General features: G+C 41.0%; 1 protein-coding gene across 1 annotated transcript in view; it reads left to right on the plus strand.

Annotated features, from left to right (window-relative positions):
• C1QL4 (complement C1q like 4) overlaps nt 1-20,662 on the plus strand; it is a 55,468-nt gene extending 34,806 nt beyond the window's left edge. Inside the window, exon 2 of the mRNA XM_056560370.1 lies at nt 19,535-20,662. Within this exon, the coding sequence (XP_056416345.1) occupies nt 19,535-19,714 (180 nt within the window). The 3' untranslated portion in view covers nt 19,715-20,662. The remainder of the gene's footprint in view (nt 1-19,534) is intronic.
• Nucleotides 20,663-27,475: the final 6,813 nt, after the last annotated feature.

The following is a 27,475-nucleotide window of genomic DNA, read 5'->3' on the forward strand; positions in this document are numbered from 1 at the left end:
GAGACCAAATGGCGGAAGAATGACACAGCCTGGAGGTGGCGGCAGCTTGAGGAGACCATATAGTGGCAGAAGGACACAGCCTGGAGGTGGCGGCAGCATGAGGAGATCATATAGTGGCAGAATGACACAGCCTGGAGGTGGCGGCAGCATGAGGAGACCATATAATGGCTGAATGACACAGCATGGAGGTGGTGGCAGCATGAGGACACCAAATGTGGCAGAATGACACAGATTGGAGGTGATGGCAGCATGAGGAGACCATAGGGCCTCACAATTTAAAAGATTAAACATATTTTTTTGATTAAAATTTTAACCCCTTAACGCAGAACGACGGGTATACCCGTCTGCTGCTGAAGTGCGTTCGCGCAGAGTGATGGGTATACCCGTTGATCACATATTTGCAGCTGCTGCTGCATCCCTGGGCTGAACTTTTCACCTCCGGTTGTCTCCGGCAGGTGAGAAGTTCTGCTTAACCCCTTCACGCTGAACGCCGCATTTATATGGTGGATAGCGCGATACCTTCGCGCGTTCATTAAGTGTGCGCTCCCGTGGCACTGATCGGGTTAATTAGCTAAAGTCCCTGGGTGGCCGGCAGGAGACCACTCCCCCAACACCCCGGGATCCTATTTGATTAACCCGATCAGCGATCGGGTGTGCAGGGGCGGTGGGGGGGGGGGTGGCGGGTGCGTGGCGATCCGGAGGTCCGGCAGCGGCGATGGCAGGGGTAAGTGCCCCCGCCATCGCCACGCACCCGCCATCACCGCTGCCGGACCTCCGCCCACGTGTGGAAGTCCGGGGAGAGCTGGGCACAGCAAGGTGAGAGGGAAGAAGAAGTCCTTTCTTACCCGGTGGCGGATCCTGCAATCTACGGAGGGATCTGACTGGCCAGTGAGTGATGCAACAGATGTTGCAAGACTACCACTCCCGGCATGCCCAGACAGGCATTGGCTGTCTGGGCATGCTGGGAGTTGTAGTTTTGCAACATCTGGAGGACCACTGTTTGGAGACCACTGTGTAGTGGTCGCCAAACTGTGATCCATCAGATATTGCAAAACTACAACTCCCAGCATGCTCAGACAGCCAATGTCTTTCTGGGCATGCCGGGAGTTGTAGTTTTGCAAGATCTGGAGGATCACAGTTTGGAGACCACTACACAGTGGTCTCCAAACTATAGTCCTCCAGATATTGCAAAACTACAACTCCCAGCATGCCTGGGTATGCTGGGAGTTGTAGTTGTGTGCCCCCAGCTGTTGCAAAACTACAACTCCCAGCATGCCCAGACAGCCAACTGCTGTCTGGGCATGCTGGGATTTGTAGTTTTGCAACATCTGGAGGGCCACAGTTTGGAGATCAGTTTGCAGTGGTCTCTAAACTGTAGCCCTCCAGATGTTGCAAAACTGCAAATCCCAGCGTGCCCAAACAGCTGTCTCGGCATGCTGGGACTTGTAGTTGCGTACCTCCAGCTGTTGCATAACTACATCTCCCAGCATGCCCTTCGGCAATCAGTACATGCTGGGAGTTTTAGTTTTGCAACAGCTGGTGGCACCCTGATTGGAAAATACTGAATTAGGTAACAGAACCTAACTGAAGGTTTTCCAACCAGTGTGCCTCCAGCTGTTGCAAAAGTCGTTTTGAAACAGTTGGAGGTTTGCCCCCCCCCCCCCCCCCCATGCGAATGTACAGGGTACATTCACACGGGCAGGTTTACAGTAAGTTTCCTGCTTCAAGTTTGAGCTGCGGCAAATTTTCTGCCGTGGCACAAACTCCTAGCGGGAAACTCACTGTAAACCCGTCAGTGCGAATGTACCCTAAAAACGCTACACTACACTACCACATAATAAAGGGTAAAACACCACATATACACCCCCTTATACTGTCCCCCCCCAATAAAAAAAAAAAACATATCGTACCGCAGTGTTTCCAAAACAGAGCCTCCAGCTGTTGCAAAACAACAACTCCCAGCATTTCTGGACAGCCACTGACTGTCCAGGCATGCTGGGAGTTTAGCAACAGCTGGAGGCACCCTGTTTGAGAATCACTGGCGTAAAATACCCCTATGTCCACCCCTATGCAATCCCTATTTTAGTCCTCAAATGCGCATGGGGCTCTTTCACATTTCAGAGCCCTGTCGCATTTCAAGGAAACAGTTTAGGGCCACATATGGGGTATTTCCGTACTCTGGAGCAATTTTGTTACAAATTTTGGGGGGCTTTTTCTCCTTTTACCCCTTATGAAAAGGAAAAGTTGTGGTCTACATAAGCCAGGAGTGAGAGCGCACTATGTACATTTGAGGCCTAAATTGGTGATTTGCACAGGGGTGGCTGATTTTACAGCGGTTCTGACATAAACGCAAAAAAATAAATACCCACATGTGACCCCATTTTGGAAACTACACTCCTCACAGAACGTAACAAGGGTATAGTGAGCCTTAACACCCCACAGGTGTTCGACAAATTTTCGTTAAAGTTGGATGGGAAAATTAAGAAAAAAAATGTTTTCACTAAAATGCTGCCCTAAATTTTTAATTTTCACAAGGGAAAATAGGAAAAAAGCCCCCCATTTTTTATGAGTAAGAACATACCCCATATGTGGATGTAAAGTGCTCTGCGGGCGAACTACAATGCTCAGAAGAGAAGGAGCGCCATTGGGATTTTGGAGAGAAAATTTGTCCGGAATTCAAGGCCACATGTGTTTACAAAGCCCCCATAGTGCCAGAACAATGGACCCACCCCACATGTGACCCCATTTTGGAAACTACACCTCTCACAGAATGTAATAAGGGGTGCAGTGAGCATTTACGACCCACAGGTGTCTGACAGATTTTTGGAACAGTGGTCCGTGAAAATGAAAAATGTAATTTTTCATTTGCACAGCCCACTGTTCCAAGGATCTGTCAAATGCCAGTGGGGTGTAAATGCTCACTGCACCCCTTAATAAATTCTGTGTGGGGTGTAGTTTCCAAAATGGGGTCACATGTTGGGGGGGTCCATTGTTCTGGCACCACGGGGGGCTTTGTAAATGCACATGGCCCCCAACTTCTATTCCAACCAAATTCTCTCTCCATAAGCTCAATGGTGCTCCTTCTCTTCTGAGCATTGTAATATGCTCGCAGAGCACTTGACATTCACACATGGGATATTTCCATACTCAGAAGAAATGGGGTTACAAATTTTGGGGGGCATTTTCTCCTATTTTAGTGAAAAAAAATTCATTTACACGTCCAACTTTAACGAAAAGTCGTCAAACACCTGTGGGGTGTTAAGGCTCACTGGACCCCTTGTTATGTTCCCTGAGGGGTGTAGTTTCCAAAATAGTATGCCATGTGGGGGCTTTCTTGCTGTTCTGGCACAATAGGGGCTTCCTAAATGTGACATGCCCCCCAAAAACCATTTCAGAAAAACTCACTCTCCAAAATCCTATTGTTGCTACTTCCCTTCTGAGCCCTCTAGTGCAGCCACAGAGCACTTCCCATACATATATGAGGTATTTCCTTACTCGAGAGAAATTGGGTTACAAATTTTCGGAAGATTTTTCTCCTTTTACCCCTTGTAAAAATTCAATAACTGGGTCTACAAGAACATGCATGTGGAAGATTTTGAATTTTCTCCTTCACTTTGCTGCTATTCCTGTGAAACACCTAAAGGGTTAACACACTTACTGAATGTCATTTTGAATACTTTGAGGGGTGCAGTTTTTATAATGGGGTCATTTGTGGGGTATTTCTAATATGAAGGCCCCTCAAATCCACTTCAAAACTGAACTGGTATCTGAAAAATTCAGATATTGGAAAATTGCTGCTATATTTTGAAGCCCTCTGATGTCTTCCAAAAGTAAAAACATGTCAACTTTATGATGTAATCATAAAGTAGACATATTGTATTTGTGAATAAATATATAATTTATTTGGGATGTCCATTTTCCTTATAAGCAGAGAGTTTCAAAGTAAAAAAAATGCTACATTTTCAAATTTTTCATGAAATTTTGGAATTTTTTACCAAGAAATTATGCAAGTATCCACGAAATTTTACCACTAACATAAAGTAAAATATGTCACAAAAAAACAATCTCGGAATCAGAATGAAAGGTAAAAGCATCCAAGAGTTATTGATGCTTAAAGTGACAGTGGTCAGATTTGCAAAAAAAGGCCTGCGTCCTTAAGGTGAAAATGATCTGTGTCCTTAAGGGGTTAAATAGATTAACATTAAAAGTTTAATTTAATGTGCCAGCTTCATGAAGAGACCATATAGTGCCAGAACGACACAGCCTGGAGATGGCAGCAGCATGAGGAGACCAAATGGCAGCAGAATGACACAGCCTGGAGGTGGCGGAAGCATGAGGAGAGAAAATGGTGGCAGAATGACACAGCCTGAAGGTGGCGGCAACATGACAGGACCATAGGGCAGCACAATGAGTCTGGAGGTGGACGCAGGGTCTGGAGACCATATGGCATCCCAATTGAAGAGATTACAGAGATTTTAGAAATGTCATTTGAAGATTTTGAAGAGATTAAAGGGGTACTCGGTTGGAAAAAAAATTTTTTTTTAAATGAACTGGTGTCAGAAAGTTAAACAGATTTGTAAATGACTTTTATTAAAAAATTCCAATCCTTCGAGTACTTATAATACACAGGAAGCACTCCAGTACTCCAGTGTATAATACACAGGAAGTTCTTTTCTTTTTAAATTTCCTTTCTGCCTGACCACAAGTGCTCTCTGCTGACACCTCTGTCAATTTTAGGAACTGTCCAGAGTAGAAGCAAATCGCCATAGCAAACCTCTCTTGCTCTGGACAGTTCCTCACATAGACAGAGGTGTCAACAGAGAGCACTTGTGGTCATGCAGAAAGGAAATTCAAAAAGAAAATAACTTCCTGTGGAGCATACAGTAGCTGATAAGTACTGATAAGTACTGTTTAACTTTCTGGCACAAGTTGATTTAAAAGAAAATGTTTTCCAGTGGAGTACCCCTTTAATCCTTTCAGTACTTATACGCTTCTGTATGCTCCACAGGAAATTATTTTCTTTTTGAATTTCTATTCTGTCTGTCCACAGTGCTCTCTGCTGACACCTCTGTCCATGTCAGGAAATGTCCAGAGCAACATAGGTTTGCTATGGGGATTTTCTCCCACTCACGACAGTTCCTGACATGGACAGAGGTGTCAGCAGAGAGCACTGTGGAAAGACAGAAAATAAATCCAAAAAGAAAAGAATTTCCTTCTTTAGTATACAGCAGCTGATAAGTACTGGTAGGATTAAGATTTTTTAAATAGAAGTAATTTACAAATCTGTTTCATATCTTCCTTGCACCAGTTGAATTAAAAAGTCCTAAAAAACAAAAAAAAAATGTTTTCCACCGGAGTACCCCTTTAACAAGTTTAATGTGCCAGCAGAATGAGGATATCACATGATGGCAGAATGGCACAGCCCAGAGGTGGCGGCAGTCTATCTAGGCCGCAGAGCAGCACAATGACTGAGCCTAGAGGTGGCAGCAGCATGAGGAGACCATATGGCAGCACAATGACAGAGCCTGGAGGTGGCAGTATCAGCATGAGGAGACGATATGGCAGCACAATGAGAGAGCCTGGAGTTGCCAGCATCAGCATGAAGAGACCATATGGCAGTACAATGAGAGAGCCTGGAGGTGGCAGCATCAGCATGAGGAGACTGTATGGTGGCACAATGACAGAGCCCGGAGGTGGCAGCATCAGAATGAGGAAACCATATGGAAGCACAATGAGAGAGCCTGGAGGTGGCAGCATCAGCATGAGGAGACCATATGGCGGCACAATGACAGAGCCTGGAGGTGGCAGCATCAGCATGAGGAGACCATATGGAAGCACGATGAGAGAGCCTGGAGGTGGCAGCATCAGCATGAGGAGACCATATGGTGGCACAATGAGAGATCATGGAGGTCTACTCTTTCTTTCTCTCTACTGTCCCTGTCTATCTGCCTGCCTGCAGTGATGTGGGCTTCAGGTGAATTGATTCATTGGTGTAAAGATCTTTTTTTTCAGTAGCACACACAGACAGACACTGTCTGCTCTCTCAGGAAAAAATCCCAGCAATGGCTGTCTGCAGCGATGGCTGCCAAATATATAGGGCTGTGACATCACAGGGCTGGCTGCTCATAGGCTGCATGCCGCATGTGATTCAGGGTGATCCAGCCTACCCGCCTTCCCAGAGTTCCTTGCCCCATGTCCTCACACATGTAGCCACCATTTTAGATCCCCTGGAGCCTGGACCGCACTAAATGGAGTTTAATGAAACGATTAGTTTTATCAAATCACAGCGATATTCGGATTCATTACTAATCAAATTTTTCAGGAAATTTGTAATGAATTCGGATTTGTCGGATTCGAATAACTCATCTCTAATTCTGATGCTGGATAACCCCTTTAAGCCCTGTATCCTGTATTTATATATATATATATATATATATATATATATATATATATATATATATCTAGGAAGGATGCCGCAGCACACAAAAAGAGTTCAGGTGCAAAAACACAGTGGTTTATTCCATGGCAATACAAGCAAGCAACGTTTCATCTGCCAGTGCAGCCTTTTTCAGGCTTGAAAAAGGCTGCACTGGCAGCTGAAACGTCGCTTGCTTGTATTACCATGGAATAAACCACTGTTTTTTTGCACCTGAACTCTTTTTGTGTGCTGCGGCATCCTTCCTAGATGTCTGACTAGCTTTGACCAAAGCTTTTTTCGCCACTTGCACCAGCATTATGTTATAATAGGGCATGCTGCTCCAACCTGGTTTCTATATATATATATATATATATATATATATATATATATATATATATATATATATATATAAATATATATATATATATATATATATATATATATGTATATATATAGATATATATATATATATATATGTATATATATATATATATATATATATATATATATATATATATATTTATATAGAGCTCCATTCTAGACATGATCTATCTCATTCATAAAAAAAAAAAAAAAAAAAAAAAGACAGAGCACTGGGCAATTTTTCCAATAAGTCAGACAACTCCTTTGATCTTTCCGGTGAATTTTTTAACTAGTGGTAATTAGTTTTGCTAACTAACCACTCTTAGGGGCAGATTCATCAAGACCTGTACTGAGGAAAAGTTGACCAGTTGCTCATAGCAACCAATCAGATCGCTTCTTTTATTTTTCAGAGGCATTTTTTAAACTAAAAGAAGCGATCTGATTGGTTGCTATGGGCAACTGATCAACTTTTCCTCAACACTGGTCTTGATGAATCTTCTCCATAGGGCTTAAATATTCTACTCGGAAACTAAAACATTCCGAAAATTCCCATCAAATATTTTTTTTTTATTGTTCTCTAAAACATTAAAGGGGCACTCCACTGGACAACATTTTTTTTTGTAGTCAACTGATGGCAGAAAGTTAAACAGATTTGTAAATTACTTCTATTGAAAATCTTAATCCTTCCAGTACTTATCAGCTGCTGTATGCTCCAGAGGAAGTTCTTTTCTTTTTAATTTATTTTCTGTCTGACCACAGTGCTCTCTGCTGACACCTCTGTCCATGCCAGGAACTGTCCAGAGCAGGATAGGTTTGCTATGGGGATTTGTTCCTGCTCTAGACAGTTCCTGACATGGACAGAAGTGTCAGCAGAAAGCACTGTGGTCAGACAGAAAATAAATTAAAAAAGAAAAGAACTTCATGCGGAGCATACAGCAGCTGATAAGTACTGAAACGATTAAGATTTTTAAATAGACAAATCATTTACAAATCTGTTTAACTTTCTGGCATCAGTTTATAAAAAAAAATATGTTTTCCAGTGGAGTACCGCTTTAAAGGGATTTGTACCTCTGTTGGAATTCCTCATTTTGGCTCATGCACACTGAGGAAATTCCTTGTGACATTTCATTGCTGAATTTCACCAGTGGAAAAGCTGTAGTCTTCTCCTTATATGAGGTAATATGAGGCACATTTCAGCAGAATTCCCATAGGAATTTTGTCTCAAACTCTGATTGGAATCCTTGTGGAATCAAAGCCCCATTAATGTCAATGGAAAGTCCTGAAGAGGATTATTTTCAGCTTTAAAGTGTACCTGTCGTCAACAAAAACTTTTTATATAATGTAGATAATACTATTATATTTATATATGTAATACACATTGGTTAAAAAATGTATATATTTTTGTCACTACAGCTATTGTCTGTGTGTCTCTATGAGGAGTCCAAATACAGGAAGTGAGGGCGGACAAGCAGGGCTCTGTGTAGTAAAAAAATGTAGGACAGTATGCACTGAGGTTCTATAACATGCTCCCAGCTCATACATCAGGATGATTGACAACCCAGGAGTCTGCATAGATCCCTGCTTGTCCTGCCCTCACTTCCTGTATTTGGACTCATCATAGAGACACACAGACAATAGCTGCAGGGACAGCATTTTTTCACCCAAAAATATACACAATTTTTAATCAATGTAAATTACAAATATACATATAATGGTAGTATCTACATTATATAAAAAGTTTTTGTTGATGACAGGTACACTTTAAAGAGTACCTGTCATCATCTAAACTTTCCCTGATCCCCCTTCCCATCTGTCCCTTTCTCTAACTATGCCTATCCCTGTGTTTATTGAGGTTTAAAACGCTGTGGAAATACCTTTTTTTATCCCTCTTCATTAGCTCAGGAGCACTGTCTTTCTGAGGGGTGGAAGGAGGCGGGTCCCGGCAGGCATGATGTCACATGAAGCCTGGCTGGGACTCTGCTTCTGCCAGTCTTCCAGTATGCTGCTCTCCCTCTGCAGCAGTGTTTCCCAACCAGGGCACCTCCAGCTGTTTCAAAACTACAACTCCCAGCATGCCCAGACAGCCAACAGCTGTCCGGGCATGCTGGGAGTTGTAGTTTTGCAACAGCTGGAGGCACCCTGGTTGGGAAACACTGCTCTGCAGTGTGCGTACAGACTAAGTACAGGGAAGGGATGGCAGCCTGTCTCTCTGCACTAAAAAGTCAATGCTGAGAACCAGGGGCTGAGGGAGCAATTACAGAGGCAGTGATTAAGATGAATGTCGGGGGGGGCACTGAGCAGGGAGTGCAGTGAGATAATACAATGTATAAGATAACGTGTGGTGAGGGGCAGGGAGAACACAGAGCAGGGGGGAGGGGGAGGTGACTGGCCTCTGTTATATGAGAGGCATGTGCAGGCTTGTAGCTCACAGTGAGCTGAGAGTACTGAACTTCCCGTGGAAGGACCAGAGCCTTTTCAGCATTAGTCCTAAAAGCTGTACGCTTACTATGAAAAGCATAGGATGCTGCTTGCAGACCAGGCATAGAAGAGTGACCCCTAGTGGCCAAAAGTATAAAATGAAAAAACTGGTTTAAATATTAATATTTTTTAATGAAGATATATTACAATATGTCTTCATTAATGATTATGAACAACATATTAAAAGTTTTTGTTGATGACAGGTACTCTTTAAGAATGAACATGACAGAACTTGAGGCAGAATCCACATGGAATTTCTGCTGGAATCTGCCTCAAATGACCATGGGTTTCCTCATGGAAAAGTAGATTTCAGATTTTCCACTGAGAATATTCATCGAGTAAATTCTGTAAGGACTTTCCTCAGTGTGCATGAGCCCTTAGGTCAGGCATACACAACCTTTGGCACTGCACATGTTTGGACCACATCTCCCATGATACTCTTACAGCCAAAATGCCTCCAAAGCATCATGAGAGATGTAGTCCAAAACATCTGCAAATTTATCACATGTGGATTTACCCTAAGGCTGAGTTTCCACTTGTTTTTTTTTTTTATACGCTGCAGACAGATGTTAGCTGCAAGTAAATAGAAAAACGCAAAACGCAATATCCCCTTTGCGTTTTTCAGATTTGGCGTCTATTCAATCCTTTTGGCATTTTTAAGCTCCTTGGCAGTTTTTTGAAAATTGCAGCATGTTGAGCCTATGGTATTTTTTTCACTGAAATCGTGGCGTTTTTCTCCCATAGAAGTCTATGGGAGTGAAAAAAAACGCCACAAAAACACCATGTGGATTTTACCTTTGGCGTTTTTCTGGCATTTTTTTAAATCCTTTTTTTGGATGGAAAAAAATGTATTTAACGAAATTTATATTTTTTTCAACAAAATTTTTATTAATTTTGAAACAGGGACCAATTTATGTGGGTGACAGAGACCTAAAAATCTAGCCGGCAATATTAAAAATGTAGTAAGGGGCCGATTATATGTAAAAACATTATATTTTATTATTAATTTTGTTAAACTTTGTATTTTAATAATGTGTTTAATAAAGGGTATGTGTGTTTTTAACTTTTTTCTTAATTTTTTACATTTTTTAGGTAATACTACTACTCCCACCATGGAACAGACTTTTCCATGCTGGGAGTAGTAGTACCTGTACTAATAGACAGATCGCCCCGGGTCTCACTTCTGACACCAGTTGTGATCCTCCTATATAATCTATAGAAGGGGGCGGCATGGCTACCCTGCACTGCATTCTCTGTGAGGTGAAGTTATCTTCACATCACAGATTCATATTTCCCGCTGAGAGCTGAGAGCGGGAAATATGTATCTGTGATGTGAAGATAAGTTCACATTACAGTAGGATTCAGTGCAGGTGACCAGAGAAGTGCGGCCGGCCAGCAGCTTCTAAAGCTTATACAAGACGATCGCAGCGGGTGTCAGGAGTGACACCCGCTGTGATCTTTCCTTAACTGCAGGTACTACTGCTTCCAACATGGAGCACACTCTGCTTCTGACACCTGTTGCCATCTGTCTAAATCACCCTGTAGTCACATTTTGAATTTTTTTTGTCGCAAATGCAATTTTGAGTTCTATTGTCACAGCGTAACATCCAGTACAATCCAGTCTTTTTCCAACCATGCTGTGCCAGCTCCTATGTGTGCAGCATTGTGCGCATTCTGGCTATAATTCATCAAATTCAATTAGACAGATCGCTTCTGTTGCCATCTGTCTATTAATGCAGGTACTACAGCTCCCAGCATGGAGCAGAGTGTGCTCCATGTTGGGAGCAGCACTACCTGCACCTAAGGACAGATAATAGTTTGTGCCACTCCTGACACCCGCTGCGATCGTCCTGTATAAGCTGTAGAAGCAGCCAGCTGGCCGAACTTCCCAGGTCCCCTGCCCGTCACTGTAGTCTGTGATGTGAAAATATCACATGATGATTGCAGCCAATCACAACTCTCTGCAGGAAATATGAATCTGTGATGTGAAGATAATTTCACATCTCAGAGAACACAGTGCAGTGGAGTGGAAAAGCGGCAGTGCCACCCATTTCTATAGATTATATAGGAGGATTGCAACGAGCGTCAGAAGTGACACCCGGGGCAATCTGTCTATGAGTACAGGTACTACTACTCCCATCATGGAACAGTCTGTTCCATGCTGGGAGTAGTAGTACTACCTAAAAAAATTGTAAAAAAATGAAAAAAGTTAAAAACACACACACTTTATTAAACACATTATTAAAATACATTACTAACGAAAAGTTTAACAAAATTAATTATAAAAAAATATATTATTTTTACAATTAAATGGCCCCTTTCTACATTTTTATTATTTTCGGCTACATTTTTAGGTCCCTGCCCGTCCACATAAATCGGTCCCTGTTTAAAAATTAATAAAAATGTTGTTATAAAAAATATACATTTCATTAAATACAATTTTTTCCATCCCTACTGAATCTTTTTTTAAATTCTTTTGGTACCCAACAAATTTTGAAAAAAAAGCCAAAGGGGCCAAAAATGCTATTTCAATGGCAAAGATGCCAGAAAAAAACGCAAGAAAAAAACGCCAAAAAATGGAAAATGGCGTGGCTTTTTTTCTGTCGTTTTTTCCTGCGTTTTTTGGGGGCCAGAAAAAAAAAAACAAGTGGAAACTTAACCTAAATGTAGTGTCATCTCTGTCAGCAGAAATAATTTACTGTGAAATAAAAATGCAAATTGCGCTACCTAATTTCTTCATCATAATGTTTGCATTATTTATCATATCTATCTATAGGAACATTGTGGTAGTCTCTGTATGCGTCATATATGAAATCAGTTTAGGGTCAAGGCAGTCATTTTATGATCTTACAATGCAATGTTTCTTGGGCTTCAGTCACCCAGAAGAGTTATGTACTTAGGATCACTGTCATATTACATGACCTACATTCTGCTAAGCTTCAGTTCATGGACAAGCACCTTTATATTGCACTGTTTATCAAGGAAAAGTGAGAGCTGTACTATAAAGTCCTAAAAGTTTAAAGGGGTCTGGTGCATTAAAAATTATAAATAAGGGGTACATACCTGATTGGGCACTTGTCTGTTATTTGAAGGGCACCCTGACCCATTTGAAGAAAACACTCAATTTTTGTTTCTTTGTTCATTTAATGCCCACTCAGCAGCACCATTCCTACAGTGCCATTTGTTTCATTCCAGCACAGCTGCATCCATATGTTTTTTTTACTGTAGCTACATTTTGTGACTAGCAATCCACCAGAAAAAAAAAATTCTCATCCCAGGACACGTTCCTGCCCACAGGGATGGGGAGGATATGCAGTTAGAAAGTGTTCCCCAGTGTCCCCGTAAGTAGTCCCCTGGCCGGGGAGCTATACTCCACTAGTCCTGTCTTCTCTGGCTGTAATCATGCCCCTAAGCAGATGGAGCCGAGTGATGACGCAGGTCATGGCCGGGCTGTCAATCACACTGAGCGGGTGAGATTAAAGCTGGAGCAGACGGGAACTAGGTAAGTATAGCTCCCTGCCCAGGGGACTACTTACAGGGGCAGTAGGGGAGACTTTCTAACATCGTATCCTCAACGTCCCTGCGGGCAGAAAAGTCTCCCCAGGTTGGTGAGGAAGAAGATTTTACTATATACAGTATACATATATATAGTTACAGTGATGGCTGTAAAGGTTGGCACCCCTGAAATTTTTCAAGAAAATTAACTATTTCTCACAGAAAAGGATTGCAGTAACACATGTTCTGCTATACACATGTTTATTCCCTTTGTGTGTATTGGAACTAAACCAAAAAAGGGAGGAAAAAAAAGCAAATTGGACATAATGTCACACCAAACTCCAAAAATGGTCTGGACAAAATTATTGGCAACCTTTTAAAATTGTGGATAAATAAGATTGTTTCAAGCATGTGATGCTCCTTTAAACTCACCTTGGGCAAGTAACAGGTGTGGGCAATATAAAAATCCCACCTGAAAGCAGATAAAAATGAGAGAAGTTCTCTTAGTCTTTGTATTGTGTGTCTGTGTGGGCCACGCTAAGCATGGACAACAGAAAGATGAGAAGAGAACTGTCTGAGGACTTGAGAACCAAAATTGTGGAAAAATATCAACAATCTCAAGGTTACAGGTCCATCTCCAGAGATCTAGATTTGCCTTTGTCCACAGTGCACAACATTATCAAGAAGTTTGCAAACCATGGCACTGTTGCTAATCTCCCTGGGCTTGGACAGAAGAGAGAAATTGATGAAAGGTGTCAACGCAGGATAGTCGGGATGGTGGATAAGCAGCTCCAAACAAGTTCCAAAGATATTCAAGCTGTCCTGCAGGCTCAGGGATCATCAGTGTCAGCGCAAACTAACCATCAACATTTAAATGAAATTAAACGCTATGGCAGGAGACCCAGGAGGACCCCACTGCTGACACAGAAACATGAAAAAGCAAGACTACATTTTGCCAAAATCAACTTGAATAAGCCAAAATCCATCTGGGAAAATGTCTTGTAGACAGATGAGACCAACATAGAGCTTTTTGGTACAGCACATCATTCTACTGTTTACCAAAAATGGAATGAGGCCTAAAAAGAAAAGAACACAGTACCTAAAGTAAAATATGGTGGAGGTTCAATGATGTTTTGGGGTCGTTTTGCTGCCTCTGGCACTGGGTGCCTTGAATGTGTGCAAGGCATCATGAAATCTGAGGATTACCAACGGATTTTGGGTCCCACTGTACAGCCCAGTTTCAGAAAGTTGGGTTGCGTCCAAGATCTTGAGACTTCCAGCAGGAAAATGACCCCAAACATACGTCGAAAAGCACCCAGAAATGGGTGGCAACAAAGCGCTAGAGAGTTCTGAAGTGGCCAGCAATGAGTCCAGATCTAAATCCCATTGAACACCTGTGGAGAGATCTTAAAATTGCTGTCGGGAAAAGGCGCCTTCCAATAAGAGAGACCTGGAGCAGTTTGCAAAGGAAGAGTGGTCCAACATTCTGGATGAGAGGTGTAAGAAGCTTATTGATGGTTATAGAAAGCGACTGATTTCAGTTATTTTTTCCAAGGGTGTGCAACCAAATATTAAGTTAAGGGTGCCAATAATTTTTTGTTATTGTTGCCACCATATTGGATTTTTTGCTCCAAAATTGCAGAGACATCCTGGAAAATTCTGGCGGAAGCATCTCACGTAATATTCAGTGATTCCTAGTGCCCAGACAAGCGATAATTGTATACATAAAACATTTCTAGGGCTTCAATGTGAGTGCAGGTGCAGTGACAATGAAAAAAATAAAATTTTTCTAATACCGTTTTCCAATAATTTTTTTTTTCAATAATTGATTAAATAACACCTTTTCCCAAAAAACTAAAGAAAAAAAACTAAAACAAAAAACTACAACCATTTCTGTGTTTTCTACATTAGCAAAAAGCTGGTGTGATTTTTTTTTTTGTAAAATGGACTCTCACTCCTTTGAAAATATCATGTAAAACCTGAAATGTACATAGCCATGCCCACTTTTGAAAAACTGGTGTAACTAGTGTAAACCTTGGATAATTCTTATGTAAAACACTTTGAATATCTGATGTAAACTTTTTTGCGCCAACATTTTTGATGTAATGAATTTTCAATATGACCCTCATTATGTTTATGTCTGAACGGTTTCTGTGTTTCTGGTTATGGGAGAGTTAAGGCTTCCAGCCTATGGGATCCCGGGTGGCGTTATTTAGACCTTAGCTCTGCTGGAACTCTCTGCTGGTAATTGGACCTGTATTCTGACCATGTCTTGTTTATGATGCACCTTAGCTTTTGTCTGTTCGAGCACAATTCCTGAGTTTTAACCATGGTTTACTGTCCAGTTTGATATCTAGATTTTAGCCTTCTTTGTTTTAGTACCTTTGTTGGGTTTTAGTATTCTTGCATATTTCGTTCACCATATGCTTTGTGTTTCCTTAGTCTGTATCACACTGTGTATTTGTCAATCCTGTTTTAACCTTGTTTGATCCTGGATCTCCTAGGTTAGAATCCTGTTCTGAGCCTTGTGCTAATTCGTTTATCTAGGGGTGAGTTAGCCTTGTGTCTATACCCATGTTTGCTTGTATTTAGGATTTTTGTTTCCTCCTAGACTAGTATCCTCATCACTTGGTGGAGAGTGCCCACTAGCTAGGAGCCTATTTGGCTTTGCTATTGATTTCCCTTCATGATTGGAGTGGGGTGTCTAGTGGGTTCCTTGTTCTGAGTCCAGTGTGAACCGTGCTCTTGATTTCCTGTTAATATGCTCTTTCCTGCCTTGGTTGTATTTATGTATCTGTTTGTTGGAAATTGTATTCCCGTTATGTTCGTGACTTGTTTCCCGACTTTGTACAGTTCCGTTTGTTCTGTTGACTTCGACAGCAATGTACTTTAGCACAAGAAAGGGACCAGCTCCAAGTTGTCGATCCGTCATTTAGGGCAGATGGGCAAATAGGCAGGGAGAGTGGTCTTAGGGACAGCTTTAGAACTCGCTTCTCCCTGCCCCCCGTTCAATACATAAAGTTCTACTAAAGCATAATTGCTGTAAAGTAAAAAAAAATTAAAATTCGGAATAGTGCAATTGTACAGTATTTCCATGAAAAATAGATCAGAAGACTTTTCTAATATGATAAGGTAAACATATGTACGATATGAGGAAAAATTATGTGTAGGCCCCTCCCAGTGTATCTCTTATTAGGGGGGGGAAGTGTGATAAATAATGTCTCAGATTTATTAATTTCCTTTGAAATAAGAACAAGCAGAATGACTTCAGCACCTGTATTCATTATTTAGCCTGAAGATCAATTTGGACATCTTAATATTTATCCATGGCCCCTATCATATACAGCTGGATTATTTATCACAGTACTTTCGAAATGAGTCCTAACATGACTCGCGTGTATGGATCCCTACCCGAACTGTGCCCACTGGGTAAACTTTACGTAAAGAGGTCATGTTGAGTATCCCCAAAAAGGGCAGTCGAATGAGGACCCGAATATAGAAAAAAATTATGTGATTGCCTGGTTGCTGGTAGGAGATGGAGGCATTTTTCAATTTCAAAATGTATGAACAGGGGGAGTGGCAAGTTGGAAGCTTTTTCGGCCCCTCCTTTTCCCCCTACCTGTTCGGCCCAGATACTGAGCTTAATGTGTCCCTGCCAGCAGCTGATATAAAAATGCAGGCCTAGAAAGCTGGGGTTTGCTCGCATGGGGGACAATGGATGCCAGACAACATTTTTCTACCAGACTCAATGTTTTCTGTAAGTAAGGTTTCTATATTTTTCCCCTTTTTCACATTTTTTTCTTATCTGTGTGGTGTAAACTAAATTGTTAATAACTGGGGTTTTTTTTTGTACTGTGAATATTTTTGAAGAGAAATAGTGGAAAAGATTCAGCTCACCATGTGCTCGTCCCTCGCCCGGACTGTGCTGGGGCAAGCACAAGTGCAATGTGGCAAACAAAGGAGGTTGTCCAGCGAGTTAATGGTGCCAAAATCTTCTTTATTGTTAAAAGCCAGCAAACAGGATATAAGTGATGCGTTTCAGGTGTCCATCTGCACCCTTAGTCGTACATGTGAATATTTTAGTTTCATAATAAATAATTAACTTATTAAGTCCTGCCTTAGTCCAGTAAAATGAACCACATTTCTAAAGCGTGTCAGTTTATAGGCTGTAGATTTGGGTTAATACTTTTTCCTGTTTTTAAGGTACTAGGGATAGAAGATTGTATTTGGAAATTGTAGTACATTTTCAAATACGATATATTAAGCATGAAAGTGTGAGAATTTTTTTTTGCATTATTTCGGTCACCCTACCACCCACATCATGTAATTTGTGACATTAGCATAAGTGATACTCCATTACGGGTACAAGCTCCTGTGCTGTTATGCCCATTGCTGCTCATGAAGTAGATGACGCACTTGTGTTAAACACAATGGGAAGAAACCAAGAGACATTTAGAGCACTTGGGGCATTAGGTTGGGCTCACAACAGCTGTTGTTGTTTAGTATAAGATAACGTACCAATAAAGGGGTACTCCTGTGCTCCAGCATTTGAATATTTTGTTCAGAACGCTCAGAGCTGGAAGCTGTGATCGTGACATCACGGCCACGCCCCCTCATGATGTTGCATCACACCCCCTCCACTCATGTCTATGGGAGGGGGCGTGTCAGCAGTCAAGCCCATTCCCATAGACATGAATGGAGGGGGCTTGTCAGCCATCATGCCCACTCCCATAGACATGAATGGAGGGGGTCATCACGACCACTGCTGCTGGAACCCGGGGTTTGTTTAGAACATCAGATGCTGCAGGAGATCACAGGGGGTCCCAGCTTCGGGACCCCCGCAATCAGACATCTTATCCCCTTTCTGTAATAGTGACGATTTAAAATGAATCACATGTATATAAAAATATATAGATATACCTTAGTCACCTATAGCATGCACCCAAAAGAAAGAAAAAAAATTCTATATATAATAATGGTATTCAAAACTGACAAGCACTTGTCATAGATTACCCTATATATTAGCAAGGGTGTTATTCAAACAATAGTGGTAGGTAACAGAGCAGTGACTCATTGGGGAAAGATATAAGCTCTGCTATCCCTATCCTACCAATATATACCTTATCAGAGAGTTACACCACCCTATTACTAGGCAAACCCTAACTGTATGGCATGTAACTGGGACACTCGTCCTAAAAAGGGAAGCAGCTGTGCCTCAGGATCCTGACCCCTACTCTGTCAAGACCCTATTACCACAGTTTATCAAAGTGCTGTATACTCAAAAAGGTGCTAATAGAAAATATTTAAATTAAATCACAAAAAATACTTCTCTCCTACGCAGCGTTCACCCATGTGCCACTCATCTGGGAGACCTCCAGGAGGTAGTTGCATGGCAAACGTCAGTTTGGCAGTGGCCTGGTGCTGATCCAAGCACTACTATTACAGAGGTGAAATTATATACATATACTGTGTGACTGGATTTTTATGGGTGGAAAGGCAGGTTTGCTAGTGGGGCCTTTCATCTCTTTCCTTGGCCACTGAAGGTTTTAAGACTAGCCCAGACCAGCACAGGTGCTGAAGACAGCACCTTTAGTGAGGCTGTGAGGAACCTGTACCACTGATCTGGAAGTTTGCAGCCTAAAAAAGAAGACTTTGTGACCTGTGTGATGCAAAAAAAAACACTTGTTGTCTTCTTTGTTGGGTGGCTGTAAGTAAGTTACCTGTATAGACAGTGAAGAGATCTGTATAGTTAGTGCTGGACAAGCAGGATTTATTTTTGTGAAGAGAGACTAGCTCATTCCTATTAGAGCTCACCCCTGTGCTTAAAGAGTACCTGTCATCAACAAAAACTTTTAATATGTTGTTCATAATCATTAATGAAGAGATATTGTAATATATCTTCATTAAAAAATATTAATATTTATACCAGTTTTTTCATTTTATACTTTTGGCCACTAGGGGTCTCTCTTCTATGCCTGGTCTGCAGGTAGCTTCCTATGCTTTTCATAGTAAGTGTACAGCTTTTAGGACTAATGCTGAAGGGCTCTGGTCCTTCCACCGGAAGTTCAGTACTCTCAGCTCACAGGCTGGGAGCGAGTCCTGAGCTGAGAGTACTGAACTTCCGGTGGAAGGACCAGAACCCTTTCAGCATTAGTCCTAAAAGCTGTACACTTACTATGAAAAGCATAGGAAGCTGCCTGCAGACCAGGCATAGAAGAGAGACCCCTAGTGGCCAAAAGTATAAAATGAAAAAAATGGTATAAATATTAATATTTTTTAATGAAGATATCTTACAATATCTCTTCATTAATGATTATGAACAACATATTAAAAGTTTTTGTTGATGACAGGTACTCTTTAATTCATCTTAAACTGCTTAGCACTGCTCTATAATGTCCTCCATGATGCTTCTGTTCTAGAGGTGTGTAAAAAGACACAGAAGAGCAGGATCCACTCTTCTGAGTGTGCAGTGTGCTGGACACATCATAGGTTAGGCTGCTCTTCTTTAAGTCATACCCCCTTGCCTTTAAGCCATACCGCAAAGAACGCCCCTCATGAGGCCCATACATTCATGTCAGGAGACAAAAATTGTAAATGCCACCTCCTGGGACCATGTATTAATGCCACAACCTGAGACCATGTCTGAATGCCACCTCCTGGGACCATGTGTGTGACCATGTGTACTGCCATTATATTCATGTTAAGTAACACAACTTTATTGCATGAATATGTTTTATGTCTAAAATTGTAATTGGTCTTTTTTTCATCTTTCTCCTGTAGGTTCGAGCCAGTGCCATTGCTCAGGACGCAGATCAGAACTATGACTATGCCAGCAACAGTGTAATACTTCATTTAGATGTGGGGGATGAGGTTTATGTCAAACTGGATGGTGGCAAAGTGCATGGTGGGAACACAAACAAATACAGTACCTTCTCTGGATTCATCATCTATCCTGACTGAGGAATCGCTGCAGACAATATCTTCATGAACCCTTTCTTGGCCAGAAACTTGCAGAGCATTGCTCCAGTAACCCTTCACCTGCAAGTCTTACAGTGTTGCTCCATGTTACTTTTCCCCAGTGGTGACCTGCAGGACACATCTTAACCACTTTTCTGCTAGAAATGGCTAGAAAGCCCAATGACACTGGTGACTTATCTAGCAAAGGAGAGGTTAAAGAAAGAATTTCCCTTCATCTGGGTGACCGCAGAAGCTTCTATTACAGGTGGCCAGAGATCAGTACTTATTTTTTTCTGTTTTGCAGAACCTATATTTATATTTGCTGGTTATCAGCCTTTCACCTCGGAGATCATGAATAAGTCAGTGTCCCATCTTTTGTTGTCTTTGCAGGATATGGGAGCATGGGGGGGGGGGGGGGGGGGGACTAAACCTGGGGCAAATATCACATATAAAAGGTGAACCATCTGTGTGCATGAGTGTAATTTATTGTGTGTCACTAAGTATCAATATGCAGAAAACATACTCATAAAGTCATAACCATATGAATGACTGAACCTTTATGGGAAGCAATGTAGCATTTATGAGCTAATGGAGTATATTTCACTTATTACCTATAAGTCCATTTCATTTGCCCAAGTCATAATAAGCTGACTGCTAGATATTTTCCCAAATCTTAAGAAAATTAATTTCAGACAAATGTCTAAATGTTGTTATTTGTTTAAGTAAAAAATATTTGAAGGAGGTTTTGGTAATGACAAGTATGCAATTGGATCTGCTACATCTGCCTTTCAGGATACAGATCAGTCCGTCCTGATTCACAATTGTATCTGTATTAGACGAAATAGACACCTTTTCTCTTAGACACGTTCCCTCCTCTTGTCTTGTTACATGAGCCAAAGTATTCTACACCTGACCATCGATGTACCAGAAAAGACAAGGTACTGCAGAAGTCCATTTCAATGTCCATTTCATAGTGTGCTTTCTTAATGTGTGTGCGCTTACTACTAACACAGCAGATCGAGAGCAAAAAATGTAATATTCCAAAACCCAAAAGTGCTACATGAGTAATGATGTTTGTTGTATGTGTGGGGAATAAATGGTTGAGTGTAATGTGCACAATGGAACCTTAGCACCCAGTCCCACTCCTACTAAGCGAGATATAGGTAAATGCCGAGTGTTGTATTGACTCTGGCCTTGAAAGTAGTCCTCTGGCTGTGCATGCTGCTGGGTTCAAGCCTCCACCCCTCTGTCCCATGTCTCTGTGTTGTGCAGCGTGAACTATTGGAGTGTTTTGTACTAATAATAATAAAACACATGTGATTCCAAACCATTTATGACAAGTTGATGTCTCTAAGCTTAAAGCACATCTGTTTTTTTTTTTCAAAAGAATTGTTCAAACCTATATGGCTTTGTTACATTAACCCTTCAGAGTGGTGACAATGTGATATTAGTGCTCTTGCTGCTGGTATTCAGCTCCTGAGAGTCCCTTCCCTGGAGCATGGCTATTTTTCACTCTCTTCATTTTGAGGGTGAGCACTTAGTCAGGCTCCTCCTTCCCTTTCCTTGTCTGGCCAATCACAGAAAAGCACCTACTCCTTTCTGCTATGTCATGATGTTCAGTGCCAGCCTGATTTAGATTATATATATATATATATATATATATATATATATATATATATACAGTACACTACTATAGATGGCATGTGGGGGAGAAGAGGTTTGTTGATGCACTGCAAGTCCTATGCGAGAAGAAAGGATATTAACAGCAACAGCATAGGAAAGAAGTTACACTAAGCACTTAAATGATGGTGGTGATGATGATGACAAGACTACAGAATAAAAGAACGGGGACATTATATTCAGGAGGCAGCATTATATACACAATAGTAGGAACACAAGTATTTACACAAGCCCAAAACTTTTCAGTTGGTCAGAGATGTGCCTTGATTTGCCTTTCAAGCACAGTGTGGACCCTCTGGAGAAGACAGACACACTCACAGATTGCATTTACTCAGCCAAGGCTCTCCTGCACATTCCATCTTAGTCTCTTTGCTGATAAAGACAGAATTCTCCTAACACCAGGTAGTGAACAGCAGTTTACACAAAAGTTATTTTTGGTAAATTAAGTGATTTACAATTTGGTGAAAAATCACATAGATTCCCGCATGGAGGGAAGTTGTTTAAAATGACAGCCACTATTTAAACACATGCTACATGACACAGTGTTTCAAATACAAGTTTTACTTGAAAACAATTACTATGCCTCAGGGACCTTGTGCATGTATTTCTTTAAAGGGGTACTCCCGTGGAAAACTTTTTTTTTTAAATCATCTGGTGCCAGAAAGTTAACCAGATTTGTAAATGACTTCTATTAAAAAAAATCCTTAATCCTTCTATTACTTATTAGCTGCTGAATGCTACAGAGGAAATTCTTTTCTTTTTGGAACACAGTGCTCTCTGCTGACATCATGACCACAGTGCTCTCTGCTGACATCTCTGTCCATTTTAGGAACTGTCCACAGCAGCATATGTTAGCTTTGTTTTTTTTTGTCTATTCTCGACAGTTCTTAAAATGGACAGAGATGTCAGCAGAGAGCACTGTGGTCATGATGTCAGCAGAGAGCTCTGTGTTCCAAAAATAAAAGAATTTCCTCTGTATTATTCAGCAGCTAATAAGTACTAGAAGAATTAAGATTTTTTAATAGAAGTCATTTACAAATCTGCTCAACTTTCTGGCCCCAGTTGATTTAAAAAAAAAATAGTTTTCCACCGGAGCACCCCTTTTAAAAAAATGTTTTTGTATGTTTATAGTTTTTGTCACATGCCATTGTGAATGACATGTCACATGTTTTATTGTGATGTAAAAACTTTATCTCCCATATAGTTACTGTTTATGTACAGTTCTGTACCTCCACACACTCTTTCCATGGCTACATCTCCTTGATGGATGACTTGCAGTAGCCCCTGAACAGGATATCACTGAGGTGACGTTCATTGGGGAGGTGGATTCTAGGACTGGCGTAATGTGATGGATGCATGGCACATCATAATTGAAGAAAATACGTAGTGCCACAGTGATTATGTGATGATCTGCAATAGAAATAATGTTCTCAGCTACTTGCTAAAACTATAACTACAGTGAAGCCACTATAAGCCGACTAAGTAACAAAAAAGTGGACTTTTATGGTGGAGGTATAGAATGTGGGTTACAATTGCTAATGAAGTGAGGAGGCATGTACACCACACAAGCTCAAATAAGGATGAAAAAGCTGAAAAAATCATGTCTGTTATAATGTGCTAAATTACTGGTTCGCAGCATGGTTTGTCCTCTTATTTGTCTCCATCCTTGCTCACCATCTAATTCATAGTCCCAAGCAAGGCTACTGTTGTCATTCCAGGTCCCCAGCCTGCCTTATTATCTCATTTCTGGAGCCCATCATGACTCCCCTTAACCATAATATTATTACTCCACTGCATTGCTCCCAATCTCATTCCTGGTCCCCAGCATGGCTTTCTATCTCATTCATATTCCATATCATGGTTCCTCATCTAATTTTAGTTATAGCACTTCATTTCATTACTATTTCTTAGAATACCTCTCATTTCATTCCTGGACCCCAAAATGGCTCCCCATTAAATTTTATGTCCCCAGAATTGCTTTCCATCTCAGTTCTGGTCTACCACATGGCTTGCTTTCTCATTTCTTATACACAGTATGGCTCCTCACCTCACTACTAGCCCACAGCATGGCTCCATTGATGTGTCACAACGCTGGCAGCATCTCTCCCTTCCAAGTTTCCTCCTTCTTGGCCAAGTTTGGTGATGTAGTGCAATGTGGATATGCTTACAGATGATTCAGATTTCATTTTTTCCTCCTTGCCTTCTAAAAATCATAACTCTTTTATATTTTCATCCACAGACTAGTATGAGGGCTTGTTTTTTGCGCGACCAGTTGTCCTTTGTAATGACATCACTCATTATATCATAAAATGTATGGCGCAACCAAAAAACACTATTTTTGTGGGGAAATTAAAACGAAAAACGCAATTTTGCTAATTTTGGAAGGTTTTGTTTTCACGCCGTACAATTTATGGTAAAAATGACATGTGTTCTTTATTCTGAGGGTCAATATGATTAAAATGATACCCATTATTATATACTTTTATATTATTGTTGCGCTTAAAAAAATCACAAACTTTTTAACCAAATTAGTACGTTTATAATCCCTTTATTTTGATGACCTCTAACTATTTTATTTTTCCGTATAAGCGGCGGTATGGGGGCTCATTTTTTGCGCCATGATCTGTACTTTTTTTTGATACCACATTTGCATATAAAAAACTTTTAATACATTTTTAATAATTTTTTTTTTAATAAAATGTATTAAAAAAGTAGGAATTTTGGACTTTTTTTTTTTTCGTTCACGCCGTTCACCGTACGGGATCATTAACATTTTATTTTAATAGTTCGGACATTTACGCACGCGGCGATACCAAATATGTCTATAAAAAATGTTTTTTACGCTTTTTGGGGGTAAAATAGGAAAAAACGGACGTTTTACTTTTTTATTGGGGGAGGGGATTTTTCACTTTTTGTTTACTTTTACATTTTTTTAATTTTTTTTTTACACTTGAATAGTCCCCATAGGGGACTATTCATAGCAATACCATGATTGCTAATACTGATCTGTTCTATGTATAGGACATAGAACAGATCAGTATTATCGGTCATCTCCTGCTCTGGTCTGCTCGATCACAGACCAGAGCAGGAGACGCCGGGAGCCGGACGGAGGAAGGAGAGGGGACCTCCGTCCGGCGTTCTGAATGATCGGATCCCCGCAGCAGCGCTGCGGGCGATCCGATCGTTCATTTAAATCGCGAACTGCCGCAGATGCCGGGATCTGTATTGATCCCGGCACCTGAGGGGTTAATGGCGGACGCCCGCGAGATCGCGGGCGTCGGCCATTGCCGGCGGGTCCCTGGCTGCGATCAGCAGCCGGGATCAGCCGCGCATGACACGGGCATCGCTCCGATGCCCGCGGTTATGCTTAGGACGTAAATGTACGTCCTGGTGCGTTAAGTACCACCTCACCAGGACGTACATTTACGTCCTGCGTCCTTAAGGGGTTAAAATATTCCCATGTGATCTCCTATACACAGTGCAAAAACCTCTAAAATTACAGAGGGATGCAATCCTTGTCATTAATTTATTACAATGGAGACGATAGCTATTTCACTCTATATGAGATTGGCTTAGTCCAACTGACTTCATGTAGTGGAATAGTGCCCATTATTTTCAGAGCAAGATTTACTATCTCTTCTTCCTATATCAAGATCGCTCCCTTTGCATGCTAAAAGCTCACAGCTGTATCTCCCCGTCGTTTTGCCAGACTTAGCAGGCTTTGTCAAGGGCCGAGGTGACAGTGCCATGATATACACACAGTTCGTACTTATATCAGCTCCGTTTTTAGGTGTGTCAATACCATTCCCCTATCACCATCCACTTCCAGGTAAAACCCCTATATCATTACACCCCAAGTATCTTCCATTGGTCATCATATATGACAAACAGATACTACGTCCAATCATAGTTAGATCCATCCTATGAGGTGGGGGAATCCATATGACGATGTGGTCACATGATTCATGACATAACCAGTCCCATGTGTTGGTCCCAGTCATGTGATACCGCTTCTGTCCGGTCACCTGATATCCCCTTTCTCAGTCACGTGATACCACTTCTCAGTCATGTGATACCACTTCTTAGTCATATGATATCACTTCTGTTCAGTAACCTGATATCCCCGTAACACACTATTATAATATCCAAGTTATGAAATTACTAGACATAATAAAGTTCATTGAGAATTTTTGGGTTAATACCTATCCCTATTCATTCCTTGACTAGTAGCTCTTACTGTAATCATACATTAGTTATTGCCTTTTTATCTGTTTAAAGTGTCCGATAGAAGATATTGTTTGTAAATCTCTTGATGGATGTGAGTCCAATAGTTATTGTCCAGAATTCTTAAACCTTTTATTCATTTCCATATATTTTTACATTTTATAATCATTTCCTTAGATTTAAATTTTTTTCATTTTTGTTTATATTTTTTATAATTTATATTTAGATGATTTTTAATTCTCTAATTATTAGGGTCCTCCTGGAGAATTTAAAATCATATAAATTACAAAAATACAAATAAACAGAAATCTATGGAAATTAATATAAAACATAAAAATCTATGGAAATTAATATAAAGTTTAGGAATTCTGGACAATGATTATTGGACTATGGGTTTTACCTGGAAGGAAAGTAACAGGTCAGGAGATCAAAAGCACTGTTCACACTGGACTCAGAACAAGGAACACACTAGACACCCCACTCCAATAATGGAGAGACATCAATACCAAAGCCAAATAGGCACCTAGCTCGCAGGCACTCACCACCAAGTGATCAGGATACTGGCCTAGGAGGAAACAAAAATGTCAAATACAAACAAACACTGGTACAGGGATAGCACAAGGCTCAGGAATTCTATCCTAGGAGATCCAGGATCAAACAAGGTCAAAACAGGACTGACAAAACACAGTGTGAATACAGACTAAGGAAACACAAAACAGAACAATCAATACAAGAATATGAAAACCCTACAAAGTACTCCAACAAGGCAAGCTAAAGTCTATATCTCAAGCAGGAGAGATAACCATGGTTAAAACTCAAGACGTGCTAAAACAGACAAAAGCTAAAGTGCATTATAAACAAGACATGGTTAGAGTACAAATCTAATTATGAGCTAGAACAGCACCTGAAAAGGTCTTATATGTCCTCCCAGTGCTGAAGTCAAGAAGGTTAACTCTTCCCATCCCAGGGAGAATTAACACAGAAACTGTTCAGACACAAACCTAATGTCTGAACAGGACCCAAAGCAGAAAATACAAAATACAGATAAACAGACCTTACACCTACAAATGGAGCAGATTAAAGGACGAACTGTGTGTATATTATGGCACTGTCACCTCGGCCCTTGACAAAGCCGGCTGAGTCTGGGAAAAAAGTTGGGGAGGTAAGGCTGTGAGCTTTTAGCATGCAAAGGGAGCGATCTTGATTTAGGAAGTACAGATAGAATAAAGGGCACTTTTCCACTATATAAATTCAGTTGGACTATGGTAATCTCATACAGAGTGGAATAGCTATCATCTCCACTGCAATAAATGAATGAAAAGTGTCATACAAGGATCGCATCTCTTTGTAATTTTAGAGATTACTACACTGTATATATAGGAGAACACAGGGAAATATTTTAATGGAGAGATAATAAAGTCATAAATACTTTTTAAAAGGGGGTTCTCTAGTTGACCCCTTAATGACCACGAGCTTAAACTTATGCTCGTGGCCGGCTCCCGTTATGTGAAGCAGGCTCAGGAGCTGAGCATGCTTCATACATGGCAGGTCCTGGTTGCTATCAGCAGCCAGGACCCGTGGCTAATACCGGACATCACCGATCGGGCTGATGTCCGGTATTAACCCTTTAGAAGCCATGATCAAAGTTGACTGCATCTAAAACAGGAGAAAAGCATTGCCGGTTAGCTCAGTGGGCTGTTCGAGACAGCCGCGGGCACCCGAACAGCTGAGAGGATAGCGGGAGGATGCTTAACTTGTATCTTGCAGTCCGATTGGCACTCTGCTGCTCCATGCCTGAGATCCAGGCTGGAGCAGCAGAGCACTGATAACACTGATCAAAGCAATGCTATGGCTTTGCAT

The sequence above is a fragment of the Hyla sarda genome, chromosome 2, assembly GCF_029499605.1.
Source record: "Hyla sarda isolate aHylSar1 chromosome 2, aHylSar1.hap1, whole genome shotgun sequence".
Classification (NCBI taxonomy): domain Eukaryota; kingdom Metazoa; phylum Chordata; class Amphibia; order Anura; family Hylidae; genus Hyla; species Hyla sarda.